General features: G+C 45.2%; 1 protein-coding gene across 2 annotated transcripts in view; it reads left to right on the top strand.

The window, feature by feature from the left end:
- The window catches only part of mms19 (MMS19 homolog, cytosolic iron-sulfur assembly component), a 28,499-nt gene that overhangs the window by 6,222 nt on the left and 1,551 nt on the right, over positions 1-20,726 (top strand). For both annotated transcript variants that reach the window (XM_048245735.1, XM_048245737.1), the window contains 17 exons: positions 541-695; positions 3,825-3,903; positions 4,184-4,309; positions 5,204-5,285; positions 10,619-10,716; positions 10,940-11,101; positions 11,331-11,489; positions 12,412-12,508; positions 13,657-13,747; positions 14,469-14,537; positions 15,290-15,416; positions 15,716-15,822; positions 16,144-16,200; positions 16,321-16,507; positions 16,710-16,792; positions 16,959-17,123; positions 17,879-17,938. In XM_048245735.1, the coding sequence (XP_048101692.1) occupies positions 541-695; positions 3,825-3,903; positions 4,184-4,309; positions 5,204-5,285; positions 10,619-10,716; positions 10,940-11,101; positions 11,331-11,489; positions 12,412-12,508; positions 13,657-13,747; positions 14,469-14,537; positions 15,290-15,416; positions 15,716-15,822; positions 16,144-16,200; positions 16,321-16,507; positions 16,710-16,792; positions 16,959-17,123; positions 17,879-17,938 (1,904 nt within the window). The remainder of the gene's footprint in view (positions 1-540; positions 696-3,824; positions 3,904-4,183; positions 4,310-5,203; positions 5,286-10,618; positions 10,717-10,939; positions 11,102-11,330; positions 11,490-12,411; positions 12,509-13,656; positions 13,748-14,468; positions 14,538-15,289; positions 15,417-15,715; positions 15,823-16,143; positions 16,201-16,320; positions 16,508-16,709; positions 16,793-16,958; positions 17,124-17,878; positions 17,939-20,726) is intronic.

Here is a 20,726-nt window from a genome sequence, read left to right as displayed (position 1 = left end):
ATGATCATCTTATTTTCAAACAGACTGATGATTATTCTGTTTCTCTGTTCTTTTGTCTCTCCCCCTACTGGCTGCCCCCCCCTCTCATACTGTCTCTCTCTCTCTCTCTCCCCCATACTGTCTCTCTCTCTCCATGCTGTCTCTCTCTCCATGCACAATATATATATACTCTCTCTCTGATCCCCCTTCTGTCCTCTCTCTCTCTCTCTCCACTGTCTCTCCACTGTCCGCTCTCTGTCCACTGTCCTCTCTCTCTCTCTCCCCCATACTGTCTCTCTCCATACTGTCTCTCTCTCTCCATACTGTCTCTCGCTCTCTCTCTCTGTCCCCATACTGTCCTCTCTCTCTCTCTCTCTCTCTCTCTCTCTCTCTCTCTCCCCATACTGTCTCTCTCTCTCTCTCCACTGTCTCTCTCTCTCTCTCTCTCTCTCTCTCTCTCTCTCTCCCCATACTGTCTCTCTCTCTCCATACTGTCTCTCTCTCTCTCTCTCTCCTCTCTCTCTCTCTCTCTCTCTCTCTCTCTCTCTCTCTGTCGTCCAGACTGCCAGCACCACCTGTTGGAGCCGGATCTGAAGCTGGTGTGGCCGAGTGCCAAGATCCTGCAGGCCGTGGCGGGCGCGTCCTACCGAGCTCACCTGAGGGTGGGCACAGCCGTGATGCCCCTACTGCTGGAGCAGTACATCAACAGGACGCAGGTAACCTTTAACCTCTCACCTTTGACCTTTAACCTCACTACTCAGTACATCAACAGGACGCAGGTAACCTTTAACCTCTCACCTTTAACCTCACTACTCAGTACATCAACAGGACGCAGGTAACCTTTAACCTCTCACCTTTGACCTTTAACCTCACTACTCAGTACATCAACCGGACACAGGTAACCTTTAACCTCTCACCTTTTGACCTTTAACCTCACTACTCAGTACATCAACCGGACACAGGTAACCTTTAACCTCTCACCTTTGACCTTTAACCTCACTAGTCAGTACATCAACAGGACACAGGTAACCCCTCACCTTTGACCTTTAACCTTGCTAGTCAGTACATCAACCGGACGCAGGTAACCTTTAACCTCACTAGTCAGTACATCAACAGGACGCAGGTAACTTCTCACCTTTAACCTCACTAGTCAGTTAAGTTACCACACAAGTTAACATGGGGATTTATTCTCTGTGCCTAGCCTGTTACCGACCAGGCTAACAGCCAGGCTTAGTTCATTCTAATGTTAATTATGCTACGGGGCGGTGGTAGTATAGTAGTGTATACCGCTGTGCCCTTGAGCAAGGCACTTAACCCCAAGTTGCTCCGGGGACAATGTGATCCCTGTAATATAGCTGACATATGTAAGTCACTTTGGTCTAGAAGTGTCTGCTAAATGTAATGTAGTGTAATGTAATGTTGTCTTCTTGGTTCAGCCAGCTGTCATTCAATTCAGACCTCCATGTGATCTTTTTAAGAGCTTATTCCATTTATATACTATTTGCTAAATGTATTTACTCGCAAAACATAACAGATTGTCTGATCATCATCAGGTCATCAAGTCCTCCTGTCCTGTAGAGCTGATCCCAGATTCATATCCTGTCCTGTAGAGATATGATCCTCATGATATCAGGTCATCCTGTCTTGTAGAGATATGATCCTCATGACATCAGGTCATCCTGTCCTGTAGAGATATGATCTTCATGACATCAGGTCATCCTGTCCTGTAGAGATATGATCCTCATGACATCAGGTCATCCTGTCCTGTAGAGATATGATCTTCATGACATCAGGTCATCCTGTCCTGTAGGGATCCTCAAGTGGGGTTCACATTGCACCGCATAAGCGGCAGCGCCGGCTATGGCTCGCGTTATTTTCAAGCGGCAGCATGCGGCTATGGCTCCGCGTTACCATATGGTTACCACACACACACCTCTGGGTACACACCACACACACACCTCTGGCCTGTCGCTGCGCTGTAAATTATTGGTCATTTTGCTGCTTTGCCGCTCTTGTGCGAAGTCCAACCATGAACTGTCTTTTGCGCTGAACCCGGCGGCACTACAACCATCTTTGGGACGTTACCTCAACCAAGAGCAACATAGCGGCGAGCGAAGTGCATACCGTGTACAATGTGAAGTCCCCTTAAAGTCATCCTGTCCTGTAGAGAGATCCGACCTCCGGCCTGTGGTCCTGTAGAGGTCATCCTGTCCTGTATAGAGATCCGACCTCCGGCCTGTGGTCCTGTAGAGGTCATCCTGTCCTGTAGAGAGATCCGACCTCCGGCCTGTGGTCCTGTAGAAGCGTATTGTCCTATAGAGGTCATCAGGTCATCCTGTCCTGTAGAGATATGATCCTCATGACATCAGGTCATCCTGTCTTGTAGAGATATGATCTTCATGACATCAGGTCATCCTGTCCTGTAGAGAGATCCGACCTCCGGCCTGTGGTCCTGTAGAGGTCATCCTGTCCTGTAGAGAGATCCGACCTCCGGCCTGTGGTCCTGTAGAAGCGTATTGTCCTATAGAGGTCATCAGGTCATCCTGTCTTGTAGAGATATGATCCTCATGACATCAGGTCATCCTGTCTTGTAGAGATATGATCCTCATGACATCAGGTCATCCTGTCTTGTAGAGATATGATCTTCATGACATCAGGTCATCCTGTCCTGTAGAGATCCGACCTCCGGCCTGTGGTCCTGTAGAGGTCATCCTGTCCTGTAGAGATATGATCTTCATGACATCAGGTCATCCTGTCTTGTAGAGATATGATCTTCATGACATCAGGTCATCCTGTCCTGTAGAGATATGATCCTCATGACATCAGGTCATCCTGTCCTGTAGAGATATGATCCTCATGACATCAGGTCATCCTGTCTTGTAGAGATATGATCCTCATGACATCAGGTCATCCTGTCTTGTAGAGATATGATCCTCATGACATCAGGTCATCCTGTCCTGTAGAGATCTGGGGCCGTATTCACAAAGAATTTTAAGGCTAAAAGTAGCTCCTAACTGGCGAATTTAGGAGCAACTCCTAAAAATAATGGGGGTGTCACTCCTAACTTTAGGACTCCTAATTTTTTTCACTAAAAGTAATTCACGCATCTAAAGCATTTTAGACCTAAAAGTAGCACCTAAGACCTATTCACAAACCACTTTTTGTGGCATTTCATGTCACAATGTTTTGAAATCCTATGCGGCTACAGGAGCTTCCAATCTCGAGGAAACTATTTTGCATTGTAGGCATAACTAAGGGATGCAATAACGCCACCAACAACAACCAAAACTACTCATTGTCAACATGTATATTAAATATAACATTATTGTGAATCAAATTAAAATGTTCTCTTTTTAAGCGTAGGCATAAGGCATGAAATGTAGTTCATTTAATAATGTTACCAAGATACTACATCAATCCATTATGTTTCATTAGGCTACTAGGCTATTTGTTTTTGCCTTGATTCATTTTAGGCTAGGCCTTTTATTCAGTTATTCATCATCTTCTGTCCTTGTGTAGGCATACGCATTCTCAGACCTGTCACCTGTCACTCATCATCGTAGGGGAGGTGTTTGGAATCATGCCAGCGTTACAATCAGCCAATCAAAGGTGGTCACTTCGAGTCAAACGTTGCATGAGTAATGGCGTCATCCGCGCTTAGCAGACTCACTCTTATTTTAGGAGTTGTCATTTTTTCCCCTACTAGGGTCACAAAGGCTTTGTGAATAACTTTTAAGAGAAAACTCCTAGCTAAAATCTTTGAGTGCGATTTAGGAGTACTCCTGGTGGTAAGATAAAAGGCTTTGTGAATACGCCCCCTTATCTCCGGCCTGTTGTCTTTACAGAGCACTCAGCGGCGCACCCTGCTGGAGGTGTTGCAGGGCTTTGTCCAGCCGTCAGAGGCCAGCAGACCTGCTGAGGGAGGTAAAATATCTGACGCACACACACACACAGACATATACATACAGACAGACACACACACACACACACACACACACACAGACATATACATACAGACACACACACACACACACACACAGACATATACATACAGACACACACACACACACACACACACACACAAACATATACATATATACAGACACATACACATTTTCTGGCTTGCTTTATATATTTGTAATGCTTGTTGATGTTATTGTTGTTGTTGTGATGTTGATGTCTTGATGTGTGTGTGCTCTGGCAGAGGAGTGTGTGTTGCTGCCGTTCCAGTCGTCTCTGTGCAGCGTTGTGTTCTCTGCTCTCACCGAGACCGGAGCCGGACTGCAGATCACAGCCACACGCATCCTCAGCGCTCTCGGACAGCAGACAGGTACACACGAACACACACACACACACACACACACACACACACACACACATATATATATATATTTAGCGCTCTGGGACAGCAGACAGGCGTGCACACACACACACACACACACACACACATCCATCAGCTCTGGGACAGCAGACAGGTACACGTACACACACACACACACACACACACACACACATATATATTTAGCGCTCTGGGACAGCAGACAGGTACACACACACACCCTCACCAGAGAGCAGACGTAACCGTAACCAGCGGGTGCAATAGTTGTATAGTATGTACGTCAGGTCCCTCTCGACACATTAAGCAACGTGCTAGTAACAGATGCTAGCACCCATGGGTTTTAGCTCTCTGGCTAGTAAGAGATGCGAGATGCTAGAACCCATGGGTTTTATGTCTCAGGTTTTAGTTGTCTGGCTAGTAAGAGCTGCTAGCACCCATGGGTTTTAGCTCTCGGGTTTTAGCTGTCTGGCTAATAAGAGCTGCTAGCACCCATGGGTTTTAGCTAACTGGCTAGTAAGAGCTGCTAGCACCCATGAGTTTTAGCTCTTGGGTTTTAGCTGTCTGGCTAGTAAGAGCTACCACCCATGGGTTTTAGCTAACTGGCTGGTAAGAGATGCTAGCACCCATAGGTTTTAGCTCCTTGGCTAGTAAGAGATGCTAGCACCCATGGGTTTTAGCTCTGGCTGGTAAGAGATGTTAGCACCCATGGGTTTTAGCTCTGGCTGGTAAGAGATGCTAGCACCCATGGGTTTTAGCTCTGGCTGGTAAGAGATGCTAGAACCCATAGGTTTTAGCTCCCTGGCTAGTAAGAGACGCTAGCACCCATGGGCTTTAGCTCCCTGGCACACACACTCACACACCTGCCGTTCCCTGCCCCCCCACCAGGTGTTTTGACCCCCCATGATGTGGAGCTGGCAGTGGATCATCTGACCACACTCATCCTGCAGGAGGATGACCCACAAGTCAGGTACAACGCATGAGCACGCACGCACGCACACTCACACAGCCACACGCACGCACGCACACTCGCACACTCACACGCACGCACACAGCCGCACGCTCACACACACACACAGCCACACGCACCCGCGCCGCCGCGCCGCGCCACACACACCGCATACGACGCTCACACACACAACACCGCGCCGCGCCACACACGCACTACGGCTCACACACACGCACGCACTCACACACACACGCACGCACTCACACAAACAGCCACACGCACGCACACTCTCACACACACGCACGCACACTCACACACAGCCGCATGCACGCACGCACGCTCACTCATGTGGACTCTTACTGTATTCACTAGGTGCATCCAAAGATGGTAGCATTTTCCCCCCAAAAGTATTTAGTATTGCAATAGCCTACTGACCTATTTATCATTCTTATGTACCGGCAATGTTTATTTAGTATAAATATATATTTAGTTTATTTAGCAATAGCCTACTGTTACAGTTGTAGTAGTCATATGTATTCCCCCCGTCATCTACTTCCTGAATTTTTGGTCAACGATACCCGGGACACCGAAACACCGGTGCACATGAAATTTGGTGGGTATGTAGCCCCACTAGACTTTTATGGAAAAATTTTGCTTCGTCCCCGGGGGCCACCACCATACCCCCCCGTGCTGGGCCCCCCGAACCGCAAAAAAAATCAGTTTTTCCTAAATAACTACCTGAACCGTGGCACTGAGGATGAAGAATCTTTTATGGTATGTTGGTCTCAAGGGCCCACATCAACCTGGCCCATAATCCCTTATTTGTAGTTTTAATTAAAAATGAAAATGCAATATTATTCTGCTTTAATCGCCCCTATCTTCAGTTAAGATGTTCAGAACTGCAAATTTTATGTGTATGATTGACCTGGCATTCTCTGGGGTATCCATGGGGGTCTAAAAAATAGGTTATGTGTACATTTAGTGACTGTACACTCATTGGCCTGTAGATGGCGGTGCACACATATACACATGCACACACACACAGGCACCCACATACTATCGGGTATTAGAACGGCCCGATACATAATCACAAATTCAGTAGGATTAAAAGAAAGCCAAAATAAATATTCATCATCATCTTGGCTGCATTTCCAGTATTGGCGATAAGTAGTCGTTTGTCCACTAGATGGCGATCGTTGCAGTGAGGCAATAATTTTGTTGGAAGTTAAAAGTGGGTTGGAAAAACAATGGACGCGCTTCCTAGGACTGTAGTTTACCGCGAGAGAACGTCTAATAAGGATAGGAAGATGTTCACATGAAATGTAATTCCCATTTCTTCTTGAAGCGAGAAATAAATCTGAGGATGTTTATCGGACAGGCCAGAACCTATTTTTTGACCAGGGTGCTGAATAACAAAAAATAATGGATGTCCGGCCTTTCCCCTGGACATGTTTAGGATTTTGACTGCTAAATCGTCATTTTAGTGCAGTGTCTGGGGTGATGGCTAAGTTTTAGAAAAGTCCTGGGCAGCCACAAATTCCAATGTTCACGACAGCACTCGAGGATCCACTGCACCCACTTAACCCCACAGAAGCACTTGACATTGTTAGCCTATTTCAGTATAGCTAAGGAAAATTACTTTCTGATCGTCAAAAACCACACCAGAGATGTTAGGCTTTAAATATAGGCTAATAATCAGGCTGCAATGATCTAAATAATTTCTGAATAGCCTAAAGTGTGTCGTCTCCACAGCAAGTAGGCCTATGTGTCCTAATAATTTCTATCTTAGCGACTAGGATAGTGAATGATTTCACTATCTATGCATTTATTATTTTTGCAAAACTGTAAAACACAATTAAAGTTTCTTTCAGCTTATCCATGGTTTTTTGAACGTGTAAATGTGATAGAATATGTAGGCCTATATCAACCGTAGGCCCAGTGCTCGAATTACGTGGGAGCCAGAGGGAGCCGAGCTCCCATAGAGTGAGGACTGGCTACCATGAAAGCAACAAAGTCAAAAATCTGAGGGGGTCTCTCATATCTGAAGGTGTCTGGCATTGCAATTTAATCTTAAACAACCGCTCATTATCCATCCCTGTGCGTTCTCTTACCATTAAAGACGTTAAATTAAAATATAGGCTACTACGGGACGTAGACCTACCCTACGCTCTTGAACGCAGCATTGCACTTCACCACCACACCACTAGACTATATGAGCAAACCGTATACGATCGTTTTGACAGCACTCGCAAATCTGAAGAAGTCACCCTGCTTTGATGCGAGTGTTTTGTCTATTTACATAGGCGTTCATTGGGCTAGCCTATATGGTTTGATATGTGCTATGTTGATTGACAAAGCCATAAATTATGGCCCATAATGCAGCCTACAATGATTGTGTTGTCTGATGATCTGTAGCCATCCTCTGCCATTCAGAGCTCCAGAAAGTTCCCAGATATTTTAAAACACCTGTTAGCAATCTCTGATGTCAGAATATTCAATGGCTACCCGACAACATCTCAGTGCAAACTCCAAAATTGTTCGTCTATTAATTTTCCACGGTTTAACAATACTAGAATATAGTTTGGCTGCAATGGCTTATAATTTCTGCCAGTTAGTGCTTTTTCCCTGTGTATAAGTTATACTACATGCATTATTGTGTTTGACACTGAGGATAGCCTATCTGAGACGGTGGTCTGGTTCAAAATGAGTTCACGCTGTGAAATTGAGAATGGCACAGACTAAATCGTTTAGTCTATTTCTTTGTATTGTGAAATTGAAATGAAATATGGACTATTACAATCAATAATATGTTGAAATTAATTAAAAGCAATCAATTTCTATGAAAAATCTATGTCTGTTGTGTGCGTGTGTCAAGGTAATGCCAAGGCCTACCGTGCACATATATTGTGCGCTAGGCTTTTTCACGCCTTTGTTGGGCTATGCACGGGTGTGCAAACTTTTATGAGATAGAGAGACCCTAAAAGACAAAAAGATAATTGAGGCCCTCGTGTAGGGCCTACACACTTGATGCGCCATCACATAGATGAAACCACGCTCACGGGTTCTTACAGTAACTGACTCCACGCTCATCGTTGATATCTATAACTGTTAATTTTAGTAGCCTATATTAAACCTATCCATAACCCTTTTTGCTATTTGACTCATCATTTCACATACAAAAATATAAATAATGTCAGACAATTAATTAGTAAATATTTAAAAATATATATAATATTTTTTTAAAAATCTATCTCCTGCCAGCAGGGGGTGTTGCAGCACCCTCAGCACCCCTTCCCACCCTTTTATTGACATGCTTGGTTTTTTACTGCAGGTAATGCTAATCTTACAATATCAATAAGGACCTAGGTAATGTTACCGTTAGCGTTGGTTAAGTGATGGAGGCCAATTTGTAGAAAACTAGGCTATAAATCTTGGTTATACCAAGCAAATTGATAGCAGCACTGTAATTGTATCTTCGACTGTCATTTGTTGCACGTGCTACACAAATCATTCTGTGCAATGGAAGATTTTACCAACGCTATTAACCGGTCTGATACAGTTTTGCCTATACATGCGCGGAGACTGAGACGCCTGTTTATTTTGTTTTTAAGTCGCAGCAGGGTGTGAGAGAGGGGAATCGATGTGCTTTGATTCCAGCTTGGTAGTTGTAGTCTGTGAGATTAAAAAAGCACGTGTGTGTAAAGTATCCAAACAATGACACCTTCATTTCATTATGGCTGCTTTAGCAACACACCTTAAGCTACTGTGTAGTGGGTCCCATTTAGAAGTGGCTACTTCCTTCGCTTTCCTTGACTCCTGGAGCTGCGTTGAAATTTTATTACAACTTTTTGCCACGATATGGCAGTTTAAGTCCAGCTTGATACCGTAAGGCGTAAATTTCATTGGTTTCCAAAGGAGATTTTATTTGTGTCGCCATTATAGCCTATTGACAATTTTTGTTGTAAATAGGCCTACCTGTAGCTTAGGGAAGTTAACAGCTTTCTATTGGGATCTAGTTTGTTAGTTACAGTTTTGTCATAACTCCCTGATGCATTTTTGCATTTAGAATAGCCAGACCGTGGATATCTCAATCGGAAAATTAAACAATATCGGGTGCCTATGGACTAGGCTGGGTGAACCCAGCCTGATGCCCGCTATTTATTTTTTGATTTCTTAAAATATTGAGCTTGGTCTGGTGAAAGCCAGACTAGCCATGGACCTCAGTTACACAATGCAAGGGAACATGAATCAGCCTATATTTGCACAAACAATAACGGACAACAGCTCTTCAACTTAAATGTGCATAGCGACACATTTCATCAAGGCCCATTTGGACATGTCAGTTATTTGCACCACTGGTTAGATGTAAAACAGCATTTCGTTTCAGACTACTGTTACTTAATTTGTGCATTAACAATAACGTTTCAGACTACTGTTACTTAATTTGTGCATTGACAATAAAGTCACATGAACTAAAGATGACTAAAATCTTATGTACTGTAGAAGAAGAAACATTCACAACAAAATCCATCCATCCAAAAATGACCTTTGTTTTTGATAGCTGTTGAAAACGGCTCATGGAACTGACAGAGATGTTTTTGTTTAAAAATACATAAATGAATAAATAAATAAATAACATTACGCTGATACCTTTTGCTTTTCCCAAATACAATGTAGCCTACAGGTGTAAGTGACCTTTCATCAATCCAGTTGCAATGGATGAACTGCCCTACTTGTGATTGTTTAGAGATTTTAAAGGTTTTATAACAATGCTACATCTTCTTTGGCTATTCTACAATCTATTCACCTTTTCAGCACCAGTAGGCTACTTTCTGTGCAGCCGCACACACACCTCCGCATGCCAAACAAGCATACACAAAAGTTTCAAGAGTGGGGATGGAGTAAAATATGGAGACAAATTGAAGTGTGATTTATTTTCGCGGAACGGATGTACAGGACTGAGCGGCGGTCATATTTTGTACCGCTATGCGGTACATCTAGTTCCTATGGAATGTTTGTTTATTATTAATCTGTAATGATTTGCAGTAACGCGTGTGTGTGTGTGTGTCTGTTTGCAGTGTGGCAGTGGTAGAGTGTTATTATTAATCTGTAATGATTTGCAATGACGTGTGTGTGTGTGTGTGTGCAGTGGTAGAGTGTTATTATTAATCTGTAATGATTTGCAATGACGTGTGTGTGTGCAGTGGTAGAGTGTTATTATTAATCTGTAATGATTTGCAATGACGTGTGTGTGTGTGTGTGTGTGCAGTGGTGCAGTGGTAGTGTTATTATTAATCTGTAATGATTTGCAATGACGTGTGTGTGTGTGTGTGTGTGTGTGTGTGTGTGTGCAGTGGTGCAGTGGTAGAGTGTTGTGGGTCGTTGGCTCCTCGTCACCCTGCAGCCTTCACCTCCAGGATGCTGCCTAAACTCAAAGAGTGCATCTTCACCGGTACGACACACACACACACTCACTCTCACACTCTCACACTCTCACTCTCACTCTCACTCTCACACACACACACTCACACATGCAGAAACATTTCCTGGATGGTGCCCAAACTCAAGGAGTACATATCAAATCTTCACTCACTACCACACACACACACACACACATACACACACACACACACACACGGGTCAGCATCAGTGTTTTGTGTTTTGTGTGTGTTCAGAGCGGATGGTCCAGGGGGACAGCGTCGCCCCAGCTGAGTTGGGCTCCCATAATGCAGTGCGGCAGAGGTGTGTGACGGCTCTGGCACGAGTGGCGTGTGAACGCAGCCTGGTGCAAGAGAGCAGTCCTGTACTACTGGACGTGCTGACAGCCGCTCACACAGGTAACACACACACACACACACACACACACACACACACACACACGCAGCCTGGTGCAAGAGAGCACACCTGTACTACTGGAGGTGTTCACAGCCGCTCACTCAGGTAACACACACACACTGGTAACACACAAACAGACACACAGGAAACACACACACACACACACACACACACACACACACCCCTCTGTGAAAGCCCCTGTATCTGATGATGTGTATTGTGTGCTCCTAGGCCGTGACTCTTTCTCGGTGGATGAGGTCATCTCTGTGTGCCACAGTCTGCAGAGGATAGCAGAGCACGCCCCACACATGGAGGCAGAGATTGGACAGTTCTTCCATGATGTCATCATTCCGCGACTCCTGGGGCTGGCCGTGCAGGCAGTAGTACAGGGTACAGTTTGTTTCCATGACTGCAGCTCTCGTATAGCGTGGTCTTGGACATTAGCGTGGTCTTGGACATTAGCGTGGTCTTTGTTTTTATAGGGCAATTCCACGGAAATTGGACTTTTTGTCACATCCATAACGCCAGTGAAATGCCTTGGCATTTGTATGATGTGAATGATAACATTCATTTTTTGTGCATTTTTTCTTCTTCAGCCAAAATTAGCAAATGCTCAAATTTCATGTACTCATTCACATCATACCATGAATGTGTGCATGAATGTTATGAATGTTACAGAAAATGTAATTTTCCATGGAATTGCCCTATAGTAGTTTTGGACATTCATGAATGCCTCTTTAAAATCTGACCTGTAGAGTACAGTTGTTTTTTTGGGTGATATTCACTGAGATTAGCTCAGAAGATAACCTTTAACATTTTGAATGGCAGAGTTCTATTTGCATGAAATACTGTATCTAACTGTGCTGTAGTTATTGTACTGACGGATACCTTCAGTTCAACTTGTAACATTGTAACAGGGTTGAACCCCTCAGGAGGCTTGTGCAGTTTTGCCAGTTCATAAATGCATGCTACACTATGCTACGCTAGCTTGTGCAGCTTTCCCAGTTCATAAACACATGCTATGCTACGCTAGGAACTGGTTCTGTAAATCTTGCACGTGGTTCACACGTCCTAGGAGAGAATGTCCGCACACCAGAGTAGCTCCCAAAGTTTTTCATTAAAAAAACGCTTTGGACCCAACTGGGTCCAACAGGAAGAGATTCGTCTGCTACTTTAATATGCCTGCCTGTGTGAATGAGTGTGTGTATGTGAGTGTGAGTGTGTGTGTGTGTGTGAAAGGGAGGGAGTGTGTGTGTGTGTGTGTGTGTGTGTGTGTGTGACCTCATGTCTGCCCTGATGTGACTAATTACAGATGAAGGTTCTTGTGGGCGGAGTCCCCTGGCGGAGGAGGCGGTCCTTTCTGTTGTAGCTCCGGTCATCAGCAGTTCCTGCTCTCGTTTGAATGCAGAGTAAGATGCGCACACACACACACACACACACACACACTTGCATAATGCACATGATCACACACACACACACACTTGCATAATGCACATGATCACGCACGCACACACGCACACACACACTTGCATAATGCACATGATCCACACACACACACACACACTTGCATAATGCACATGATCACACTTACAAATACACACTTGCAAAATGATCACTGATGATCACACTGATAGATAGATAGATAGATACTTTAATGATCCCCAGGGGAAATTCAAGGTGATGACCACCTTCTCCCATCTGCCTCCACACACACACACACACACACACACACACACTTGCATAATGCACATGATCACACTTGCAAAGAACGATCAAAGAGCGCTAGAGAGATCTACGTCATTTTGACGTCACATTGTCGCGCTACCGGTCGGGAATGTCGAGTATGTTGTACCCTTTAGTGTGTGTGTGTGTGTGTGTGTGTGTGTGTGTGTGTGTGTGTTCACCTCACTGTGTGTGCTTCACCTCACTGTGTGTTCACTAATTCACAGATGGGATAAATGCAGAGACCAAATTTCTTGTATATGCAAGTATACTTGGCCTAGAAACCTGATTTACATTTACACAAGTGCACTGCACACATTTACACTACTGCACACATTTACACTACTGCACACATTTACACTACTGCACACATTTACACACATTTACACTAGTGCACTGCACACATTTACACTACTGCACACATTTACACTAGTACACACATTTGTACATTTTCAGTACATAAACAGGAAATAAATGAACCACATGCAGAGAACCACACACACACACCTTCTGCCCATGTGTGTGACGTCCCTACAGCTGTGCTGCACCTGCTGTCCGTGTGTGTGTGTGTGTGTGTGTGTGTGTGTGTGTGTGTGTGTCGTCCCTACAGCTGTGCTGCACCTGCTGTCCATGTGTGTGACGTGTGTGTGTGTGGTCCCTAGAGCTGTGCTGCACCTGCTGTCCGTGTGTGTGTGTGTGTGTGTGTCGTCCCTACAGCTGTGCTGCACCTGCTGTCCATGTGCGTAACGTGTGTGTGTGTGTGGGGTCCCTACAGCTGTGCTGCACCTGCTGTCCGTGCCTAACGTGCGTGTGTGTGTGTGTGTGGTCCCTACAGCTGTGCTGCGTCGAGTGCATCTCGGGTCGTATCTCTCTTCCTCCACGGAGATGTGGCCTTCCTGCCCCCCACCAACATCCCACTTCTCAAGGTGTGTGTGTGAGAGAGAGAGAATGTACAGCATGTGTGTAACGTTGAGAGTGTGTGTGTGTGAGAGCGAGAGAATGTACAGCATGTGTGTAACGTTGAGTGTGTGTGTGTGTGTGTGTGAGAGAGAGAGTGAGAATGTACAGCATGTGTGTAAGGTTGAGTGTGTGTGTGTGTGTGTGTGTGTGAGAGAGAGGGAATGTACAGTATGTGTGTAAGGTTGGAGTGTGTGTGTGTGTGTGTGTGTGTGTGTAAGGTTTAGTAAAGTGTGTGTGTAAGGTTGAGTAACGTGTGTGTGTGTGTATAAGGTTGAGTAACGCGTGTGTGTGTAAGGTTGAGTAACGTGTGTGTGTGTGTAAGGTTGAGTAACGCGTGTGTGTGTAAGGTTGAGTAACGTGTGTGTGTGTAAGGTTGAGTAACGTGTGTGTGTGTGTATAAGGTTGAGCAACGTGGTGTGTGTGTGTGTAATGCTGGAGTAAACGTGTGTGTGTGTGTGTAAGGTTGAGTAACGTGTGTGTGTGTGTGTAAGGTTGAGTAACGTGTGTGTGTGTGTGTAAGGTTGAGTAACGTGTGTGTGTGTAAGGTTGAGTAACGGTGTGTGTGTGTGTGTAAGGTTGAGTAACGTGTGTGTGTGTAAGGTTGAGTAACGTGTGTGTGTGTGTAAGGTTGAGTAACGTGTGTGTGTGTGTGTGTGTGTGTTCTCTCTCTCTCTCTCTCCCCCTCAGACTCCGTTCCTTCAGGTGTCCCAGCTGGTGTGTCTGCTCACGGCGTGTGTGTGTTCGCTGCCACAAAGTGTAAGATAATCACTGACTCCACACACACCACTGACACACTCTGATCACTGATTTGTAGTGCAACAGCTACATTTAGAGACTCGTGACTTGACTTGGACTTGAGCACTGAATGACTCGAACTTGGACTCGGACTCGTACATTCAGACCATGCAGTCTCGAAAATTGGGACGAGGACTCAACTTTTTTTTGTAATGTCATTAAGCTTTAATTGTAATATGTCATTAGAATATTCTTTGGTATATGATTTTAATATCTAAATTATTTTTAGTATTAATATTAGTGCAATGGAGTGTTACCGCTTCATGTCATACATCACACATCACGCCATGTCATGTTCCTACAATAATGGACGTAACTTTAATGGCGTCAGATGCCTGGACACATGAATCGAACCCGGGTCGCCGGCGTACAGTGCAGGTGCCCCAGCCAGTCGCGCCACTGCTGGGGCCTTGGAATTTTTTTTAATGACTCGGACTTGAACACTGGAGACTCAAACCTGGACTTGGACTCGAGGCATAGTGACTTGACTACAACACTGGCATGCACACACACCGAACACACACACACTCTGATCACACTCCACTCTCTCAAACACACACACACTCTGATCACACTTAACACACACTACACACACACACACACACATATACACACACATTGTGACCACACACACTCCACACAAACACTGATCACATTGCTTCTGTGTGCAGCCCAGAGTCCCGCCCCTTATGCGCTCGACTGTCCTCTGATAGGTGGAGATCCCGGAGATTGACAGGCTGCTGGAGGAGCTGGAAGAAGTCAGCTGCACACACACACATTCGTTCACACACACGTCGGCGGCCAAATGTTACGCAGGCCTCATCAACAAGAGGCCAAGCGGTGAGAACTCACGTACACACACACACACACACACACACACACACACACACGTTACACATTTCATTTGGGTGTCAGTTTTATCTTAAATTGATACAAGCTAGTTAACAGGGTTTGCTGTGTGTGTGATGTGCTGTATATTTGTCCCTGATAATGTGTGTGTGTGTGTGTGATGTGCTGTATATTTGTGTGTGTGCGTGATGTGCTGTATATTTGTGTGTGTGTGCGTGCGTGCATGTTTGTGTGACGTGCGTGTGTGTGTTTGTGTGACGTGTGTGTGTGTGTGTGTGTGTGTGTGTTAGGCCCTGCCCTAGACACTGCCCTTGAGCGCAGCGTGAAGCGGGCCAGTGCTGAGCTGGACAACAGCGCCTCCTGTCTGCGGACCCAGGCACTTACACTGCTGCTCTGGGTAAGGACAACATGCATATAGACACACACACACACACACACTCTCCTTACACTGCTGTTTTGGCTGAGTGCTCCACACACACACACATATACTCTCTCTCCTTACACACACACACACATATACCCTCTGTCCTTAAACACACACACACACACACACACACACACTCCTTACACCCTACACTAAGAGAAAGGCCATGGACAGTGACTCACTCTGTCTTATGGAAATGCAAATACTGGTACAGCTCTAGTGAGAGGAGTGATTTTTAACGTGTGTGTGTGTGTGCTGCAGGCAGGGTGGTAGGCAAGGCAGTGTGTGTTCCAGGTGACCAAAGGTCTTCTGCTGCGATACCATCCCCTCTCTTCGGCTCTGACAGATAAGGTACCATCAGCTCACTTCAAACTTCAGCAACCACTTCTGTTATCTACTCATTATTATCATTTACACACACACACACACACACACACACCTGTAAGGTTTCACCTGCACCTCTCTCCTCAGCTCTTCTCGTTGCTAAGTGACCGGTCGCTAGGTCCCCTGGTGGCTGACGGCTTCGCTCTGCTCATGAGTGACTCGCCTGACGTTCTCAACCGCGGTTGCCATGCCGACGTCCGCATCATGTACCGCCAGCTCTTCTTCTCTGAGAACTCGGCTAAGCTGGTGCAGGGATTCAACTCCGCACCCCCAGGTACCATGGCAACGGAACATGACACACACACACACACACACACACGCACTGATGAAAATGAACATCTGTATGTCTCTCTGGATGAAACAATCTGCTGGTTTTACACACACACACCTACACCTGCTGGCTTTACCCACCAGGAATGTGTCCATGAAGAATCTATGTAAAGAATAAACAAATTCTGATAAATGCCCCCTTGCAGAAGAGAAGGCGGGGTATCTAAAGGCTCTGTCCCACATCATGAACAACCTGCCCAGACAGGTGCAGCTGACCGAACTGCCTGCGGTAAGCACGCCACACACACACACACACACACCACACACACACACACACACCCCCCTGTTTGAGTGAGCATGTGTGTGTGTGTGTGTGTGGTGTTCTGTCTGCCCCAGAAGCTGTTATCCTACTCTGTGTGTGTGTGTTGTGTGTGTGTGTGTGTGTGTGTGTGCAGCTGCTGCCGTTGTTCCTGGAGGCGTTGTCGTGTCCAGATGGGGGGGTCCAGCTGTCCACTCTGTCCTGCCTGCAGCCCGTGTTGCTCGACCCCCCCGCGCCACTGACCAATCAGATGGAGGCGCTCATCCCACGCCTGCTCACACTCACCACCAGCCCTGCCATGGTACGTACACACACACACACACACACACACACACACACACACACACCACCAGCCCTGCCATGGTACGTACACACACACACACACACCACCAGCCCTGCCATGGTACGTACACACACACACACACCACCAGCCCTGCCATGGTACGTACACACACACACACACACCACCAGCCCTGCCATGGTACGTACACACACACACACACACACACACACACACTCACCACCAGCCCTGCCATGGTACACACACACACACACACTCACCACCAGCCCTGCCATGGTACGTACACACACACACACACACACACACACACTCACCACCAGCCCTGCCATGGTACGTACACACACACACACTCACCACCAGCCCTGCCATGGTACATGTGTGTGTTTGACCTGCTGATCTCTCCCTCCAGAGAGTTAGTGTGTGTGTGTGTGTGTGTGTGTGTGTGTTTGACCTGCTGATCTCTTCCTCCAGAGAGTTAGTGTGTGTGTTTGACCTGCTGATCTCTTCCTCCAGAAAGTTAGTGTGTGTGTGTGTTTGACCTGCTGATCTCTCCCTCCAGAGAGTTTGTGTGTGTGTTTGACCTGCTGATCTCTTCCTCCAGAAAGTTAGTGTGTGTGTGTGTGTGTGTTTGTGTTTAACCTGCTGATCTCTCCCTCCAGAGAGTTTGTGTGTGTGTTTAACCTGCTGATCTCTTCCTCCAGAAAGTTAGTGTGTGTGTGTGTTTGTGTTTAACCTGCTGATCTCTCCCTCCACAGAAAGTGCGCATCGCTGCCCTGCGCTGCATCCACTCCCTGTCCCGCCTGCCTGATCACATGGTAGGAATCAGGCCCTCTCATTGGCTACACACACATACAGACACCTCACCCAGCCAATTGCATCCATTCAGCTGTAGTACTGGACATCAGCAGTCACTCAGAACTAATGCGCTGGGCACCTTTAAGGAACTAATGCGCTGGTCCCCTTTAAGGAACTAATGCGCTGGTCCCCTTTAAGGAACTAATGTGCTGGTCTCCTTTAAGAAACTAATGCGCTGGTCACCTTTAAGGAAATAATGCGCTGGTCACCTTTAAATGCCCTGGTCACCTTTAAGGAACTATCAGCTTGGTCAGCTCTTAAGCAGACACACGCAGGTGTGTTACTTGCTTTTTCATGCACTGGTCAATTTCAGATTTTGGGCTAATTTGCTACCTTAGCATGTATTCTTTCACACTACTACAACAACAAAGCCCGATTTACACATTTAGGTGTTTATTTCATTACATTTTGTCTATGTAGCACCTATGTACACCAAACTTTCCAGATATACACTTAGCAGTATTTTGAAGATATTTACAGAGGGACTTGTTAATAAACCATTCCTGGCCTGATTTATGTAACATTTTAATTAAAATATATGGCAAAAATCCCATTTTTGTATATTATGGACAGTATATTCTGATTCTAGGTAATGAAAGCAGATATCCTGAAACTCTGTAATTTCATTTTTCATCTTTGTATGCAAAACAAAATGAAAAAAAATAATTTTGTACCTGGCTTTATCATATGTTCAGATCTATCTAACAAAAATATATGCAAATTTGGCGATATTTAATGAGAATGCCTAATTTGCATAATTAAACATTCGATTTCAAACACTTGTAATACATTTTTGTTCATACTTGTACTTGTTGTAAAGTAATCAACTGAGGAAGTGTCATGGTGATGTCTATTATTTTAAAAATTTTACCCTGTTCACCTGTAGTGTCTCACCTTAAGGAAATAATGCTTATTAAACTAATGCGCCGGTCTCCTTTAATGCCCTGGTTTATGAACTACGCTGGTGGGTCACCTTTTAATGCCCTGGTCGCCTTTTAAGGAACCAATGCGGTTGCCCTGGTCACCTTTGCATGAACTAATGCGCTGGTCTAATCCTTTAAATGCCCTGGTCACCTTTATGAACCACGCGCTGGTCGCCACGGAACTAATGCCGGTCTCTTTAATGCCCTGGTCACCTTTTAATCCACGCGCTGGTCACCTTTAAGAAACTAATGCTTGCACCTTTAATGTCACCTTTAAGAAACTAATGCACTGGCGACCTTTATGAACTAATGTGCTTCGGCGCGACCTTTAAGGAACTAATGCGCCATGCGACCTTTAAGGAACTAATGCGCCTTTTAAGGAACTAATGCTGGTCACCTTTTAATGGCGCTTTGGGGCCTCGTGGTAAAGCTTAAGTACGCCACTTCCTCACGCCACGCCCGGATGTACTAAGGCTGACTTGAACGTGCGAGAGTGTGCGTCCCTCCACGAAACTTCATGTCTGGCGACGATTTCCAATGTGTATCGCCAGTTGGTGACACTTAGAGGCAATGCAGCAACAACATTAGTTGATCGCGAAGTCTAGGCCTCTTTATTTGCACAGTATATTGTGAAACGTAAGGTTTAACAATGATAACACTTCAAAAGTAGGCCATTGTTTCTATATAAATGCAACATGTGAATTCACTCAAGTTATGCAACAATCTATCTATACGACAACTGTAGACTTATTAGAGGATAAGAATTAAAAGGAATGTGAAACAGCCTACACAGCCGACCGTTGGTTAACATTGTTGATGACTGGCTTATCAAACATTTCAGATTTTGAAGAGCTTTCCACAAAACCTGTGATAAATGGGGTCGGCTTCACACATTTGCCCATGCCTTAACATTTGCCGAGTGTTTTCCCTTCATATCTTCAATAGTTTTCATTTTAAAAGAAATACATATGGGACAGGATCATGCATGTGAATAGATAGGCTGACTAATAAGCACGAATATAGGCTGACTAATAAGCACGAATATAAGCTATTTCCCTTAGTGTGATTGACTGCATGGCTAATTTGACTTTCCTCGAGTAAGCATTCGCATTATTGTCACACTTGTGTGCAAATATCTGGATATGATCCAGAAATCGTAATGTTGTGGCGATGTGGCCTCGATCAACTTTAGTTTATTCCATTCGGGTACACGATTGATTTAATGATTTTTTTAATAAATGCAGTTCTGTTGTAATGGTCCAAATGCATTCAAACCCAGTTATGCGAACCCTGTCACCTACTTGCAGACTGACCAATCTTGCCACGGTCTCCTATAGCCACTGCCACGCTCTGCCACTACTGTTTTTGTAAGTTAGTACGTTTTTGTTATTAGTTATAGATGATAAAGACGTAAGATTCTTGCCATTTCGTCAGATAAGCACTTCTACCTCGCATTCGCTGGAAATAAACTTTTTTATTCATTTGATGATTTCAATTATTAAACTTTGGAGCAGGTTGAATGATCCACAGATGAGTTTTCATTGTTATTAATATTGCGGGATAGGCCATTTTGTCTTTGCGGAGGTCTGCGCTCTCAAGTGGCCTTAGTTAGCATATTAAAATGAGTGTGATTGAGGGAGGAGAGAGGGTGGAGTGTACTGCCTGGCATGCTTTTAATTTCAATGCTAATTGGGATATACAAAGAAAAGCTGGCGGAATGCCAAGCACGACAGTTTCATACATCAGGATTTTTTTGTGCGTACGCTACTTTTCAGATTTGCACTTACGCAGTGTTTTAGTATGAAATCCACGCAAGTCTTTGTGC

Source organism: Alosa alosa, chromosome 6 (genome assembly GCF_017589495.1).
Source record: "Alosa alosa isolate M-15738 ecotype Scorff River chromosome 6, AALO_Geno_1.1, whole genome shotgun sequence".
Lineage (NCBI taxonomy): Eukaryota > Metazoa > Chordata > Actinopteri > Clupeiformes > Clupeidae > Alosa > Alosa alosa.
The sequence above is the reverse complement of the archived record's forward strand: the minus strand, read 5'-3'. Positions and strand labels throughout refer to the sequence as shown.